This window comes from Labrus bergylta, chromosome 7, assembly GCF_963930695.1.
Source record: "Labrus bergylta chromosome 7, fLabBer1.1, whole genome shotgun sequence".
Lineage (NCBI taxonomy): Eukaryota > Metazoa > Chordata > Actinopteri > Labriformes > Labridae > Labrus > Labrus bergylta.
Window position 1 is genome coordinate 2,138,764 of NC_089201.1, and position 16,565 is coordinate 2,155,328.

At 40.2% G+C, this 16,565-nt stretch overlaps 1 protein-coding gene across 1 annotated transcript in view; it reads left to right on the forward strand.

Moving 5' to 3' along the window:
* LOC109992770 (polypeptide N-acetylgalactosaminyltransferase 18) overlaps window positions 1-16,565 on the forward strand; it is a 192,192-nt gene that overhangs the window by 130,653 nt on the left and 44,974 nt on the right. Inside the window, exons 5-8 of the mRNA XM_020645517.3 lie at window positions 2,951-3,148; window positions 5,072-5,186; window positions 12,569-12,754; window positions 15,087-15,224. Of these exons, the coding sequence (XP_020501173.1) occupies window positions 2,951-3,148; window positions 5,072-5,186; window positions 12,569-12,754; window positions 15,087-15,224 (637 nt within the window). The remainder of the gene's footprint in view (window positions 1-2,950; window positions 3,149-5,071; window positions 5,187-12,568; window positions 12,755-15,086; window positions 15,225-16,565) is intronic.

A 16,565-nucleotide genomic window follows, 5' to 3' on the forward strand; every position in this document is an offset into this window, starting at 1 on the left:
ACAGTGTGGCAGTCCCCTGGCAGTCAAAGCCTATAGCAACATAGGATGGTCCAAGCCTGAGCCAGCCCCAACTAGAAGCTCTATCAACATAAGTTTGGCTGGACGGTTGATTAAGTTACTCTGACCACGCACTGCACAACTGACTCCAAGAACCAAACTCTTTGGATGTTGAACCACCTGCTCCATTTCTTTGATATGTCTGTCTTCACTAACACATCCGCCTTCAGCAACACTTCTGTACAGCACATCTGTGATAACTGCACAGTTTTACAACTGGCCTTGTTCAGTCTTAGAAGCTAATCCCTAACCCCAACATGCAGGAGTATCATAATGGGCAAAACGATGCAGCTTTGCACACAACATTCACTGCATTAGATATAAGCTGATCAAAGACTGTGCTCAGTAGTCCAGTCTAGCTGTCTGCTCTGCCGTTTTGAAGAGCTCTGGCCAGCACTCCTTCAATTTGGATTCAGCTCCATTCTGACACCTCATTGGTGGATTGACCTTCTTTATCCAGTGTAGACTCACTCCCAAGCTTCCACCACAGATTTGTTACATTTGCACTTTTCTTATTTTGTTTTCTTCTCTGTTTCTTAATGGTTGTTAATTTTTATACTAAATGACTATATCTCTACTGAGATAGCATAATCATTGACTAAACTTAAACGAAACACACAGATACACAGACACACAACACATCTCTGGATTTTAAAGCTGTTTTTGAAACAGCTGCCAACATACACATCCCACAGACACAGATCAGTAATAATCTTCCTGACAAATGCAGGAGATAAAAGGAGAATGTAGTTGGTGTGGTCTTGTCTAATGTTTTGATGCTCAGCTGGGAGTAGAGAGGGTTTTGCAGAGTTTTTCTTTTACTCAATGCTACTGCATGCTGCTGCTTGAAACCGTGTTGCGGTCACACTCAGACATGCAGACACAAACACTGAAGGTGCCACAAATTATGAATGAAGCCTCTACTTCCTGCCTTTATCCATGACTCATAGAGTCAAAGACAACTTCAGAAGGACCTGTGAAAGTGGCCTTAACAGCGGCCAACAGACTGTCCATTAAGAAAACATGACCATGTGGCTCCAAGAGAGTGCCAAATGCTAGAAAATGTGTAGTAATTTCAAGTATATTCAAATTTTTAAAACTTTAATCTGAATCACATCAACAAAAAAAAAAGAAACGAGGTTTGGATGTGTTTCGCCTTGAAATGCATCAACTCTTTCCTCAAGCTAGTGCCTGATCACAATAATCATTTACAACCAACCAATCCACCACAAGTTCATTATGAAGACAGACACAAGCTCAACTGAAAAAGATGAGCCATTTCACGGTGGTAGAAAATATTAGTTTTAAGTTTTGGAAATCACACTAGACAATCACTACCAGACACTTGCCTACAGGTATTTTAAAGGAATGTGCCAACATGTTCAATGTGGATGTCTGATCACTGCTGATGGTAAGTGAAGTCAATTTAAAGTAAAAAAAACAAAATCCTTTATTGCATGCTAATTTGCCAGAGAAAGATGTTGTCTTTTGTTTCAGGAACAAAAGTACATGTGCCTTTGTACATGTACATGAAACTAGGCCTGTCTCTGACTATGGACTCACATAGTCGAACCTGATTCATCAGATTATTATCGACTGATCTTCGACTTTTTTTTGTTGCTCTCATTGATCCATATTCTCAATTGCAAAAATGTTGAACATCATTAAACCATTTGTCTTCTAGACTTGGAATAACAATTAATTCCATGATAGGACTTGATCCATTGTTTTTCTCACCTATTTCCATTACAGAGGGCACATACATTGACAACTCACATGTGTGCTGATTCAACCACTTCAGCAGCCACAATCTACACATCAGTCAGACCACCGAGCAGCCAATTGAACTTTCTTTTGCCTTACCATTTGAAGATTTACTGTACTCTCCCCGTCATAATATTCCACTACAAACGTGTCCAAATCAAGAGAAAGATTTAATCCAAACATATGACATCCATGAAGATCCACTGATTGCTTCAAATTGCCGTACATTTTGCTGATCTTTTGATGTACACTTCCTTGGCTTCGGCACACTTCGGAGAGGTGTGCTTCGGTACGGTACACTTCATGCACAAGCACAAGTATGCGGGTAAACAATGCTGACAGCCTTCATTATGGAGAAATCCAGAGTTTCATGGCTGTATCTAACTAAAATGATACAATATAAGCCACAAAGTATCTGTCATGTTCTCTGTGTTGTTCTCCGATGTGTAGACGCAGACTTGACTGCGCCTCCCTTTTTTTTTTCCTCGCGTCCGTGGAGTCTGTGCTGGCCAGCGGGGGAATGGCGTAGCAGGGGGCCAATCATGCTTGAGTACGGCATGGTACAGATTGCCAGTGTGACCACGCCCTTAAGCCCATCAATGGCGGTAGCCATGTTTAAATTGCTATCTCAACCTACCTTTCGGTCAAGCGCATAAAGAAGTTGAGTTCTTCTGAAAAGAAAGCTAAAAGAAAGAAATTAGATTTTGTTGTTAAAATAGTTGTGCATCTAAAGGAAAAAAATCAGCAAAGAGATAAGTGATAACAATTTGTCCACAAGGGGGCACCAACACAAACTGAAAGTATCTCACAAGAGCTCTAACTTTGCAACACATGCCAAGACAAATACTAGAAATCAAAGTTAAAACAGCCTGTCGTTCTGTAAGACAACCAACCATGTCTAATGACTGCAAACAAAGCTGGAAAAATTCAAGAGATTTTGCACCTGTTAAAACAGAGGGATACATTTGAGATAATCCTTTTGAAAATAAATAACTTTCATTTCAGTTGTCCTTGCTTTCCTCTTCACGTTTTTGTATAAATGTGTTTTCTTTAACAGAGGTTAAGCCCTGGCTTGGAGATCTGGACTGTGCAATGGATCACTGACTGTCTATTCTTTCTGTGTCCACAGGGCAGAACCTATCCTGCACCGGATAAAGGAGGACCGGACCCGGGTGGTATCTCCCTCTTTTGACAACATCAAGTACGATACCTTTGAGATCGAGGAGTACCCACTGTCTGCTCAGGGCTTCGACTGGGAGCTGTGGTGTCGATACCTCAACCCACCAAAGTCCTGGTGGACACAACGCAACCACACAGCCCCTATCAGGTGAGTTCAGGGACTGCTGAAAGTCTTAACCAGGAGTCAAAATAATAAGAAAGAAACAAACCTGTTAGGCAGTTTAGTTTTGTTGAAGAAATTCTCTCGTTATCATAAAATAAGTGAGAAAACCACAACATAATCTGCCAGAGTCGTATTAATTATTAATCATTTTTACTTGAAGCATATTGAAGTAGTGGGGGATAAGATCACGTACTAAGCTCATTATTTTTACATTATTATTTTTTGAGCACTAATCCCCATGAATAATTATCATGTATGTACATTTTAGTAGGTGTAGTCTCAATAGATTACTCATTTTAATTCCTGGGGGTGTTAACATTACATTTAACACATTCAAAGTGGAGACTCAGACCCAGCGGGTAGCAGCTACACAGAACTCAGAAGCAAAATAGGTGATTTTTGTCACCACTGTTACAGCACGTCAGAAGCCACCCTAAAGTGTAATAGGTATAATGATCCAATTTTCCAATGCTGTAAACCATTTTTTCTTACCAATATCCTTCTGAGCAGAGGGTGAGATATCTGTTTGTGTGGTCAAGATGCAGAGTTGATCAATCCTGACAAAGACAAAAGGACATATCCGACTTAATATTGTTTGGAAGAAGATGAATGCCATAATAATCTATGTCTTCATCTTCTGAATTACTTTTTATCTCAGATGTAATTTGTCTCTTTGCTTAGAAGGACTGATTTAGCATCTTGTCTTCTTTTTTTAAAGATAGAGCTACTTTCTGCAAAACATGTTATCTTTGATTCTTTAGCTTTAGATTGTACTTTAAATTAAGGCAGCACAAAACCTACAAACAACATTTTCACCATTTATCCAACCCTCATGTGACGTGGCCAGTGGGTCAAACCGTGATCGGGTCGAAGCGAGAGCTTAACTTATATTACTTTTTCAGTGGAAGAAGGGTGTTGTTGCCAGGAGGATTTTGTAATTGTTCAGGACACTCTGATATTTAATGGATTACTTGGGACTACATATTTTGTCTTTAGGCTGTAGAGACAAGAGTATGTTCAGAGCCAGTAGTGGGAACGTTTGGTTTCTAAGTGTGTGGCCGTCTGCCAGTGTGTGTTCCTACAGGGAAGAGAAAAACACCCAAACAGTCTGTTTTTGCTGCGGTGCTGTGTTTTAGATTGATACAAGGAGATGTGTGGGACTGACAGCATGAATACTAATCTTGGTTATTTTTCACTCCTGCTGATTCCGTTTCATGTTGATGAAAGATCCGTTTGCTGTCCCTTCTGATTTCCTGAAAATGTCCCGAATTGGTTTTGCTGTGTGAGGGCATCATCATTTTTACAACTGGATCTATGATACATGAAATGGAATCTGCAGCAGCTGTTTCCTGCAGAAAATTCACCAGTTTCCACTATTGTAATTAAATATTGACTTAACCTATATTATTTATTTTTTGTTGTTGAGTACAAACATTACCTCAGATATTTTCAACAGTTATCAAATCCATAGGAATCCTTGGATACATCACCACCAGCTGATACCTGTATGACAGAGACACAGTGAGATGAAAGTCTTGTATCAGGGGATCACATGCAGCCTGAACCCTGGGGGTCTGATCCGATCATAGCATCTCACCTAGAGACCCAGGAGGATTTCAATGAGTTTGATTTTTTGTTCTACAACCGTAGTTTAGGCAGAGGCAGTGTGTTGTTAAACTATAAAGCGCTGCAGGAAACAATGGTACAGCATATTTAATAAGTAGACCTTCAGGTCTCTGACGTCCAGTATTAATCTCATGTAGGTTAGGAATATGTTTGTGTGTGTGTGTATTTAAGAATGTGTTGCTTTTAACATCCCCTTACTTCTATGCATTTGGCTTGATATAACACACTGTTACCTTTCTTTTTCTGACCCATTCTCTCTCCCATATTCACTCTCTGTTTTAGGAGCCCTGCTCTGATTGGCTGCTTTGTGGTCGACAGAAAGTACTTTGAGGAGATTGGCCTGCTAGATGAAGGCATGGAAATTTATGGAGGAGAAAATGTGGAACTCGGCATCAGGGTGAGTCTGCCTGAGTACCTGAATGTGATAGACTGCATAGCCATGGCAACAACAGGCATGCACTGTGTAGTTTTCACACTTCAACATAAAGCCCTCCATGTACTGAAATTATTCATATCAGAGTATAATTTGTATCCTAGAGGTAGAGACATCTGCTTTTGACCGTGTGCAAATTGAAATAACCTGAACAGTAGACATGTCCAGCATGCAAAAAAAAGCATAATGACCTTTGTTTGACAGACTGAGGCTTTATCAGTCATTTACATTATTATTATCATCCAGTCTGACTCATACACACTGAGCAGAACACGCTAATATGACATCTGCTTGATAACATTTTTATCTAAAGTATGAAGGCCATATTTAAATTGGTTTATTGTTATTAATGTAACCACATTTCTTCAAATATTATATGATGAGCAATTTCATTCTTTTAGTATTTGTTTCACTTTAGTTTTAGCAAAAATAGACTTTAAACAATTTTCTGACAGCTTACATGAGGCGACGCCTACGAGCTAGATCAGGCAACTCAAGCGGCACTGATTTCACACTCGACATGCCATTCTCAACAATCACCTGACAACACCTCCTTCCAATTAGCTGTCTATTTAAGCTGCAGTTTTCTGATCTCTGCACTAGTACTGCACTCTTACTCAGCCCCCACCACCGACCCAGCATCAACCTGTAGGCTCACACTGGGGGTTTAAGACGCCGTTTTTTTTTTCATTCTGATATCCTTTATTAATCCCTGAGAGAAATGTGGGTTTACAGTCTGTTATTTATAGAGACATGCTTCTCACACACATAGGCCCGAATCACACACATGCACAAACAGGAGCTGTGGACATGCACTAGTGGAGAGATGTCAGAGTGGGGCTGCTACTAGCTGCTAAGCAGAGAGCGCACCAGAGCAGTTAGGGGTTCAGTGCCTTGTTCAAGGGCAACTTGGCATTGCTTGGGAAGTGCCCTGGTACCTCTCCAGCTACCAGACCAATTTCAAGATTTGGTCCGTACCAGGACTTGAACCTCAGGTTCCCAACCCAATTCCCTACAGACTGAGCTACTGCCGCCTCATCACATCACTCCTCAAATGTAAATTAAAACTGTGATAGGAGAGATGGGGTCGGAGCCTAAACGCCAAATACAAACTGTTCTGCTGCAGTTAATATTTTAAACGATACAAACGTGAGTTGTCTGATTTGACTGCAGTTTAGTCGTTGACAGTTTATGTGATTCCCAGAGGGAGCACAAATGCAGCATTCCCTTGAGACTCTAAATCATTCCTCAGAGGAAGCGACTGTTGGAACAGCTTTGATTCTGAACAGACTCAGGAGACATCCGAGAGAAACTGTTGACTCAGGAGAGTGCAGAGTGATTTACTGTAGTGTCAGTGAAGCACATGTTTGATTATCAGCCCGAGCCTGACCGGCGCTCTTCTGAGCCACTGGGTTAAGAACACATCAGACTCTGTAAAATGTAGGATTCTCCTAGGCTCAACCTTGTCCAGATTTAGTGGACAGCTGTGCAAAATCAATGACAAGAGGACCTGAGTAGAATAAATCAAAGTGATTCATTTTATTGCGACCTTAATGCTTAAAAAGATAAATGAATACTGCAATGCACAATCATTAACTTCACTCTTATTTTGTCCAGATGTGAGGTTTTAAAAGATTTGGATACTGCACATCACTTTTCCTACTCTTTAAATCCAATTTGTGAAATTATAGCCAATGGAAGCCATCAATAAACTAAAGAAAATTATAAAGTAGACGTTCAGGGAGTCAAAAACCAAATACAGAGACGGATGAAGACCTAAGGTGAGACATTTTTCTTTCCATGTATATAAGAAAGTCAAGCAAACACACTTTTCAAAAATGGTAATTTACATCTGAAATAATTTAAAGGTTAACATATTATCCTCTTATTCAAAAACTTTAAATAAGTCTCAGAGCTCCTCAAAACATGTGTGTGAAGTTTATTGTTCTAAATCCACTCTGATCCTGTATTTGATCATGCCTATAAACCCCTCTATTTCAGCCCTGCTCAGAACAGGCTGTTTCTGTGTCTGTAGCTTTAAATATGTAAATGAGCTGTGTGTGACCACGTCCCCTCTCTGGAAGGGCTTGGGTGTACTCGGTGCTTTCTCGCTCCATGTCTTATTGTTTATGGTGAGAAGGCAGACTCAGAGGGCAGAACAAACACCTAGCTGTGGGAGTGTCACCCACCTGGGGGAGGGGCTACTGCCCTTTGTGATGTCATGAAGGGAAAATCTCTAAACAGCCTGTTTGAGCACACATTTTCTGAAAAGTGGAGCAGGCAGAAGACGGAGAGGATGGACTTATCTCATAATTTGGGGGTTTATAGACAGACTAGGGACACGAGTGTTAGAAAAACATGGTGAAGTGTATTTACCATAATATGTAACCTTTAAATGCATGCTTATGATTTGTGAAGCGCACCAAAAAAAAAAAATTGTTTGCAACTGTTTGAAGGGAAATACTTTCTGGTCCTTAGCTAAAATTTAGGTGAGCTATATTCCAATTAAAACTTGATGCTTATAAACATCATCACATTAGTGAGAAAACAACTTGCCATTAAAAATAGATGGCAAGGTTCTTCAGGGTCCCTTTAACAAACAGTACAGCACTATAGGTATGCTCATGAAAATGCTAAAAGTAACCCTCTTCTGCTGGGGAACCAGTGGGGAATGCAACTATACTGCTGAACAAGCAGGCCATCTATCAGTATCCTTGGTGGCGGCTGTTTTCTGCTTAGGATGGAGAGTTTAAACGAATGTGTCCCGTGGTTTCCTGAGTCATTTTCTGTCCCCATCCACCTCCCTCAGTGGAGATTGCCCTCGCTTGCAATTGCTGCTGCTAGGAAGGACTTCATGTACAGAAAAACTAAAGTGGAGGCTTTCTGTATCAGCTTGGTTCAGACATGTTGCAGTGACTGTAGAGCTGTTCAGGGTTCAGCATCAGCTCAAACAAACAAAGATCCCTCATTATAGGAATTATAGCACCCTAAATATTCCCTTTAAAATCGCTTTGACCAGATGTCATAAACTTTATATCATGCCATGAATTTAAATGACTAATTCTGCCTACGGCTTTTATTATCCTGTTGTTTGTGCTCATTTCGTCTCCTTGGCAGTAATGTGTCCTTCTCTCGCTCATATAAAGCTTTTGTTCAGGGCTCATCCTTGATTCTATCCATAGGAAACCTGAATGTCAGACCTCTGCAGTGAACTAAAACCCAGCATATAATTGCTTTCTCCTTAGCTTCTCACAGTGCTGTGACCATGAGAGCCACTGCAAAGTTCAAGGAGGTTATTCTCTATTGAAAAGCTCCGTTGCCATATGATTCCTCAGTATAAGCCCTAAAAAATTGCTTGAACACCTGTTGTCATAAGCGCAGAGGAGACAGGGATGGCTTATTCAGAGTAGTATGAGCAGTGAAACCTCAAACAGCTGGTCTCTCTACAGGACGCTCTCACCATTGCCTCCAGCACCGTCCGTCTGTGTTGTTCTGACCCTGCATCAGATGCTCCCTCCAGCTGTCATCATTACACTTTAGCCTATGCACTTAAAGAGGGCCAAGAGTCAGGCACAGTGCGGCCCCGTGCCCCGTGCAGCCATGACAACAAGTAAACTGAAATGAAACCAAATGGTGGAGAGACATTTCAAGGCTACTGTGGAGCTTGTTGTGTGGTACTTAACACATCAAGGTCGAGTCAGGGCAGGCCACAACTGAACAGATTTAGCCCCATCTATCAAACTGTTTTTTTTTTTTGTTGTTTTTATATTTAAAAGGCGACAAAAGGTTTGCAGGAAGATCAGCCAGAGTGTGACATTTGCTCATCTAGCGCAAACACTGCCAGTGCCACAGGGCCTGACAACAACTACAGCTCCAACCAGCTTGCCTAGGCACACACAAACACATCACCATTGTAAATTATCTCATGCAACATTCTGACTATAAACACATCAAGAGCGTCAGGAAAAAGTCAATATTTCCATTTTTTGTTAAGGACCCAATCTGTGTTGCAAAAGAACCCTTTGCAGAATCAATGATGTATGTAAATCAGGAGTGATATTTTAACAGAATCAGTTCTGGTCATGTGTCTCAAGGGCATCTTTCTTACTCTGATTTATAATATGCTGAGTTCAACAAAAGGTTACACAAAAACAAAAAACAGCCAGTATGTTCTATTTCCATCTCTTCCCGACCAAACACAGGAGCCTTTTTTTTATCCGCGATGTGATTTTCTTCTCACAGTTGCTGCAGAAGCGCTCCCTATCTCTGCTTCTATTGTGATAAAGATTGCTTTCATGAAGCTCCATCTACGCCTCAGTGAAATATTGTGCATTTTTAGTGCTCGTCCTCTCCCGTCTTTCATTCTTTTCTTTTTTTTATCTCAATGGGCGTCTTCTGCTTGATTTATAATTCACAGCTTCATTTATTGTTGCTTTTTCACACTCATTTTCTCATTAAAACTTTTTAAAAAACACCAGCAGTCCTCCAGCAAGATTTGTTCCGTGTTTAAACCAAAAGAGACCAACTGAGACGCCATTCAGGATGTAAATGTGCTACGTTTTGTCAGGGTGACACACATACAAATGAGAGACGACTTCAACACATTGGACACCCAAAGCACTTATTCACTGTGACTACTCAACGCCATAATGATGTTCTGTGAAGTTTTTTCTGGATAATAGCTGGTGCATGACCCTGTTTCATCCCATGAGAGAAGGCTTTTTAAAAGAGATACTATAAAAAGAGAAAAGGCTGGATGACTCTAAAAGACGAGGAAAAGCTGTTATCCTCCTTCCTCCCTCTACTTCACAGCCTTTATCTTTTCTCCATACTTTCTTTCACTTTTATCCCCCTCACCTTCCCTGTTTTATGTTTCCCACTCTGTGTAAAGCTCTCTTCTTTCTCTTGACTGTCTGCCTCTTTTTTCTCGTCCTTGTTTCTATCTGGCTCTGCACACCCCCACACTCACACAGACATAGATGGTTATGCTCGAAGAATAGCTCCTCACACTGTAACCCTGTGTCTTAAATCCTTTATGGAGAGCGTTGGGGTATTTCTGAGGGAAGCGTGTATTATCTCAGACTTTGGCTCCGGTCTGTGCTCTCCTACCTGGGCACCGGGCCAGTGCGTCAGTTTTGTGTTGTTCAGCAGCAGCTCTCTGCTTTAGAAGGATACAGTGAAGGAGGCAAGGCCGGCAGGAGGGATTATAGCACAGACACACCAAGTGCACAACACCAAAAGTGTTATTTAAATAAGCATTAAGCGGGGCTTGTTTTCTGGTACATGAACTACTTAGGTGCCGGAAAAACAGAATTTAAGTGTTATCATGGAAAAAGCAGTTGACAAAAGATTGTAGAAGAATCTTTAAAAGACTCATTTTTTAAGGACTGCTTCTAACCATTTTGAAGGTGAAATTTGTTTTGTAAATGTTGAAAAGAAGTTAAAAAGGCAGTCAAACCTAATTAAGTAGACGAGGTTGAATGGCAACAAGCTTTTTTGAACAAAACAAGTTAGGGTTACTAACCCTAATAGCTGTGTTATTCATAAAAAATCAAATACTTTCAAATGGCTCTTTGGTATAACAAGAACGGGAAGTTCACATGGAAAGAATGAATCGTTTTTAATCATGGACATAGTCTCTGGGCGTAGTCTCGATAGTCCTTTTCAGACTGCTTCTTTTTTTTTTTGCAAAAGGGCCATGACTAAGCCCAGCGGTCATCATGTCTTTGTATATTCATATTGATTCCGTGACATCATAATCTTGGTGTCCCAGTCTGTGAATTCACATTGAGTTTGGGCGTTGTGGAATCACGGCACAGAGGGAGCTCCACATACACACACACAGTCAAACATGCACACACACATAGCACTGCACTCCCCTGCTGGATCCACTGATAGCATCTTGGCTCTGTAAAGCTTCTGTTACTATCTCCTAAGACGTTACAGAGGGTAGAGCACTTACATTCAGATTGAAGGCCAAACCTCACAGGGGCATATATGTCACGGCTTGAAATCAATCTACTAACAGGCAAAGAGGTGGAGAAGGCCCCAGCCTCCGAGGAAACAGCTCAAGTAACCCTCTATATCAACCCAGCTTCACCCCTAGTTTCTGGTGCTCATATCCATCATCAAGTTGTTGATCAATGTAACATCATTCATGCTTGAATTCATACTTTTTCAGTTTACTGGACCAGCTACTTTAACCAATCTGTAACTCGTGCCCACTGCTGTGCACTTTGAGCAGTTACAGTCAGTGGGCTCCTATAGTGTAAACATTTTAATTTAAAGGTCACATATTATTATCCTATTTAACCAGTTTAAATAACTCTCAGATGTCCCCCAAAACATGAATAAATCCACTGTGAACAAGACATTTCTTTGTCTGTACCTTTAAATATGTAAACGCCCCCTCTCTGGAAGGGCTTGGGTGTCTCGGTCTTTCTTGCTCCATGTCCTATTGTTCACGGTGAGAAGGCAGACTCAGAGGGCAGAACAAACACCTAGCTGTGGGAGTGTCACCCACCTGGGGGAGGGGCTACTGCCCTTTGTGATGTCATGAAGGGAGCACACATTTTCTGAAAGGTGGAGCAGGCAAATGACAGGATGTACTTGTCTAATTATTGCGGGGGGGGGGGGGGCTGTAGACAATCTAGGGACACATTAGTGTTAGAAAACCATCGTAAAGTGTATTTTTCATAATATGTGACCTTTAAGGGAAATTGGAGCAGATCTGAAGAAAAACTGTTGAAGTATAACAGTTTAAAAATAGAGGAACTGTAACTTGAAGTAGATAAATTAAAGACTTTCCCACATGCACTCATAAACTCATAAATCTAAAAAAAACTCAAACGAAGAAAATCTAGACAGCCTGCCAATGAAATGTTCCCGCTATGTAAAGTCATTATTATAATTTACTAATCTATTCATATACATTCATATCCTCTCGACGAAGCAGCTGGAGCAACTTGAGGTTAAGTGTAAGAGGTTACTGTTGGAGCAAGCCTGTAGATGCCCAGTTAAATATAGAAATATACAAATATTAAAACCCAAAATATACAAAATACTTACCCTGCCAATATACAGGTGTACAAATGTTTGAATAAAATAATATGGAGTTGGTGCAGGAGCTGGGGATCGAACCCCAGACCTTCCAGTTGAGAGACGACTGACTCTACCACAGTCACCCCACATTTTTTACTGACACCTATGATACCTTTCTTTTCTGTTCATGCTTATTCAATCAAGCAGACTGAGTGCCTGCTAAATCAGAATCCGTGTGGTTTTGGATGTGCATACTCTTACTAAAGTGTGTACGTTTTGTTTGTTTGTGTACGTATGTAACATAGGTATGGCAGTGCGGCGGGAGCGTGGAGGTATTGCCCTGTTCTAGGATCGCACACATTGAGCGTGCTCACAAACCCTACACAGAGAACCTGACAGCCAACGTGCGGCGCAACGCTCTGAGGGTGGCTGAGGTGTGGATGGACCAGTACAAGAATCACGTCTACATGGCCTGGAATGTTCCACTGCAGGTAAACTTGTGTGTGTGTGTGTGTGTGTGTGTGTGTGTGTGTGTGTGTGTGTGTGTGTGTGTGTGTGTGTGTGTGTGTGTGTGAGTTTCATACTGTGCTTGTCCTCTTTGTGTGGGAGGTTGTGTGAAAGGAAAGTTGTTTGTTTCTGTTCAAAAGAGCTGTCCCAAATCACCTAGCAACCATGACTAGTGTCTACAATAAAGAATCATTAGATTTGGAGAAACACGCTTTGTCTGTGGAAGATAGTCATACTGTCTGTACAAATTGTTTTGATAATAATACAGAAAATGTTTGCTACTGGGTTGGAGAAGGTTGCCAAGTCCATCCAAAATGTCCCGATCAATTGCATGTTCATAATTTCAAAATATGCAGGTTATGTATAAAAAATTGTTTTTTTAAAAACAAAATAAAAAATTGGTACCATCTTTTTCGTTTTGCTCTTTTTTCTGAAAGTTGGCTCCCTGATAGGAAAGTTAGTAGTATTTGTTTTACTTTACTAGAGGGGTTATCTGAGTCAGAAGTACTTCCATTCTACAAAAAGTGACCTTGGTAGGAAGAGATTTCAAAATTCAAAGATTTATCTGCACTTAACATACACCACTGTGTTCATTATCTGAGTCCTTTTTTTTATACATTTTGAATCCAGCAGAACTCGAGTGATTGAAAATGCCTTCCACAAATCCTCCAAGGCCATGCTGATGCTTTATGTTGTTTGTATCCAGCAAAAGGAAAACCAGGCATAAGGAAATTAATATGAATCATTTATATTTAAATTTGAATAGCTAACTTTGAATTTATGTGTAAAAAGTGATTATGATTAATGCAATTCAGTTTCCTTTGTTTACTTTGAATTCCACATTGAAAAACTGAATCTCAAAAGTAAATGAAATGTATTTGTTTCAACTGAATTTCAAGGAACTTTAAATGTTAAAATGTTTTAAATGTTTTAAATGGATTTATGATATTCAGAAATTCAGCTCACTTCTGAAACTGTTTAAACATCACCGGAAATGTTACTCCCAAACTTTTACAAGAAGTCTTTTTTTTTAATCAGATTTAATATGGAAGAATTAAGTATCAAAGTATGAAGATCTATTACTCATTCAGCGACTGTTCTAACGATATTTAAGAAATCCACAGTTCTGAGTAGCACTGCTTCCTTACCTAGTTTGACAAAAACAAAGTCTCTTAGGAAATGTCAGTTTAAGAGAGTATAACAAGTGTTCTGGTGTGCTGCCATCTGTGGATGCTGTTTATTCACTTACAGGGTTTTTCCTGCATAGAGGATTCTTTGGTACCCCCCGAAGAGGTCTTACCTAGCACCAAAGGAAAATCACCCGCACCAAAGAAAAAAAAAAAAAGACAATTCAGAATCAATCAATTTATCAAACGACTGTTGAACAAGCAGAACATAAACTTAAATAAGTGTTTGACTTTCAGCAGCCAAGAAGTTAGTTTTTATCAGATTCTGAAAAATTTGATCCAGCAAAGTATCAAGATCTAGTAGCCTATTCATTCAGTTATTCTGATGATAAATAAATAATCCACAGTTCTGAGTAGCACTGCTACCTTATTCAATGTTATTGTATTTCTTTTGTTGACTATGTAATTATATTTTTTTAAAGGTCACATATTATACAGAATTTACTCTACCATGTTTCTCTAACACCAACATGTGTCCCTAGTCTGTCTACAAACCCCCTAATTATGAAAAAAGTCCATCCTCTCTCCATCGTCTTCTGCCTGCTCCACTTCAGAAAATGTGTGCTCAAACAGGCCGTTTGGAGATTTTCCCTTCATGACATCACAAAGGGCAGTAACCCCTCCCCCAGGTGGGTGACACTCCCACAGCTAGGTGTTTGTTCTGCCCTCTGAGTCTGCCTTCTCACCGTAAACAATAGAACATGTAGCAAGAAAGCCAGTGACACCCAAGCCCTTCCAGAGAGGGGGCGTGGTCAGACACAGCTCATTTACATATTTAAAGGTACAGACACAGAAACAGCCTGTTCTGAGCAGGGCTGAAATAGAGGGGTTTATAGACATGATCAAATACAGGATCAGAGTGGATTTAGAACAAGAAACTTAACACACCTTTAAACTCCCTCTGCTCAGTCTCTTTTCACTGAAAGACCTTCACCCCTTCATTATGTTATTACTTATTATCATTATTATTATGTTATTATTTCTTTAGTATTGTCATTGACCTTGAGATGCTAAATTCGGCTTTGCTCTTAATTTTCCTGCAACAATGGAGAAGTTTACTTCCCTCAAGTGAAGTAAAAAAAAAGGTTAATCATTCCTTGGATGTGTTTACTGTAATTTCTCTCTCTAGAACTCAGGGATAGACATTGGGGACATTTCTGCAAGAAAGGCCCTGAGATCCAGACTCCAGTGTCGACCATTCAGCTGGTTCCTCTCCAACATTTACCCTGAGCTCCGGTCGTACAGTGACACAGTTGCTTACGGAGTGGTGAGTTCAGCTTTTCCTCGTTTCTCAGGAACTCTGATTGTTTTCATTACAACACTGTAAAATGTGCTCATCCCATATATGGACCTCCAAACCCAGGTCTGTAAAGTCTAGACAGTGTGAGAAACACTAAAACACACACTTTGTCTCTCAGTTGCTGCTGGTACTACAGTACAGAGAACCTCGTCAATGCACAATATAAAGTATTCAGGACTGTTTGAATTGGAGATGAAATAGCAACAAGACACTCTTATTCTTTATCAACAATTAATAAGCCTTCGTTGTGGCAGCAAATCAGCCAGGAATTCATAAAATGTGGAACACATTCTCATTAGTCTCTTGGAGACACTTTACAGCCGTGAGGCAGACTCTTAATTGCATTCTGCCACAATTAAGACATTTTGCTTAAAATAAAGGAACAATAGCACATGTATTGCTGACATGTTTTTGAATGCAGTAATTAACCATCTTTCATGTTAGCTTTTTTTTGTTGGCTAGAATCATAATTTAAATTATTTCAAGGGTTCTCTGAGCTTTCATTAACAGACTTGGGGACAGCAAAATGGGGCATTGGGAGCTTTTCAGCATGCTGCAACTGGGACTGATGCTGATGGAAGAAAAGAGAGCTGAAGGAGGGCTGCAGTCGGGAAACATTTTGGTCCATTTAAAGCGGCCCCTGACATATTGCTCATATACCCAGCTATGGTTAAAAAAAACAAACAAAACATCAGTGAGACCTTTAAGCCTCCTCCTGACTAAACTTTTCCATTTCAATCTGTCTTTTCCGAGTAGATTTCAGGCTGTGAAACTTTTACTTTTCCATTAACGGGAGAACAGGCTGTAAGAGCTCACTTCAAAATCACAGAAGCAGGGTTTTGAAAGGGTGAACCTTTTTGCACCACTTAATTCCCGCATGGTTATTCCTCTCTTCAGCTATCAGTTGTAGAAGGATTTTACATAATTGAAAAATGACAGTAATCTGTCGAAAGCTGCGTAGAATTATCCCGGCACTGTGACTGCTCCTACTGATAGAGGAAGAAAAATAAGTACTTCTCAGCTGAGTCAGAGTACTAGCAATCTATTAATTTCCTTTTTGATTGTGTTTTTTGATTGCAGTCCCGGTTTAATCTTTAAGAAGTACGACTTAAGTGCAGATGTGCTGTATTTTTGATAGTTTAAACGCGTGTCCTGCAGGTTTGAATACAGGCTGAAAATTATTATGATTCAGACACTATTTCCTTCTGGTTGAAAAGGTCATACGCTGTCAGCTTTTTGACTCTGCATGACCTCAAAGCTGCAGAGAAAAAGAGCTACGAGTATAGAACAGCAGAAAAGGCCAGCTCT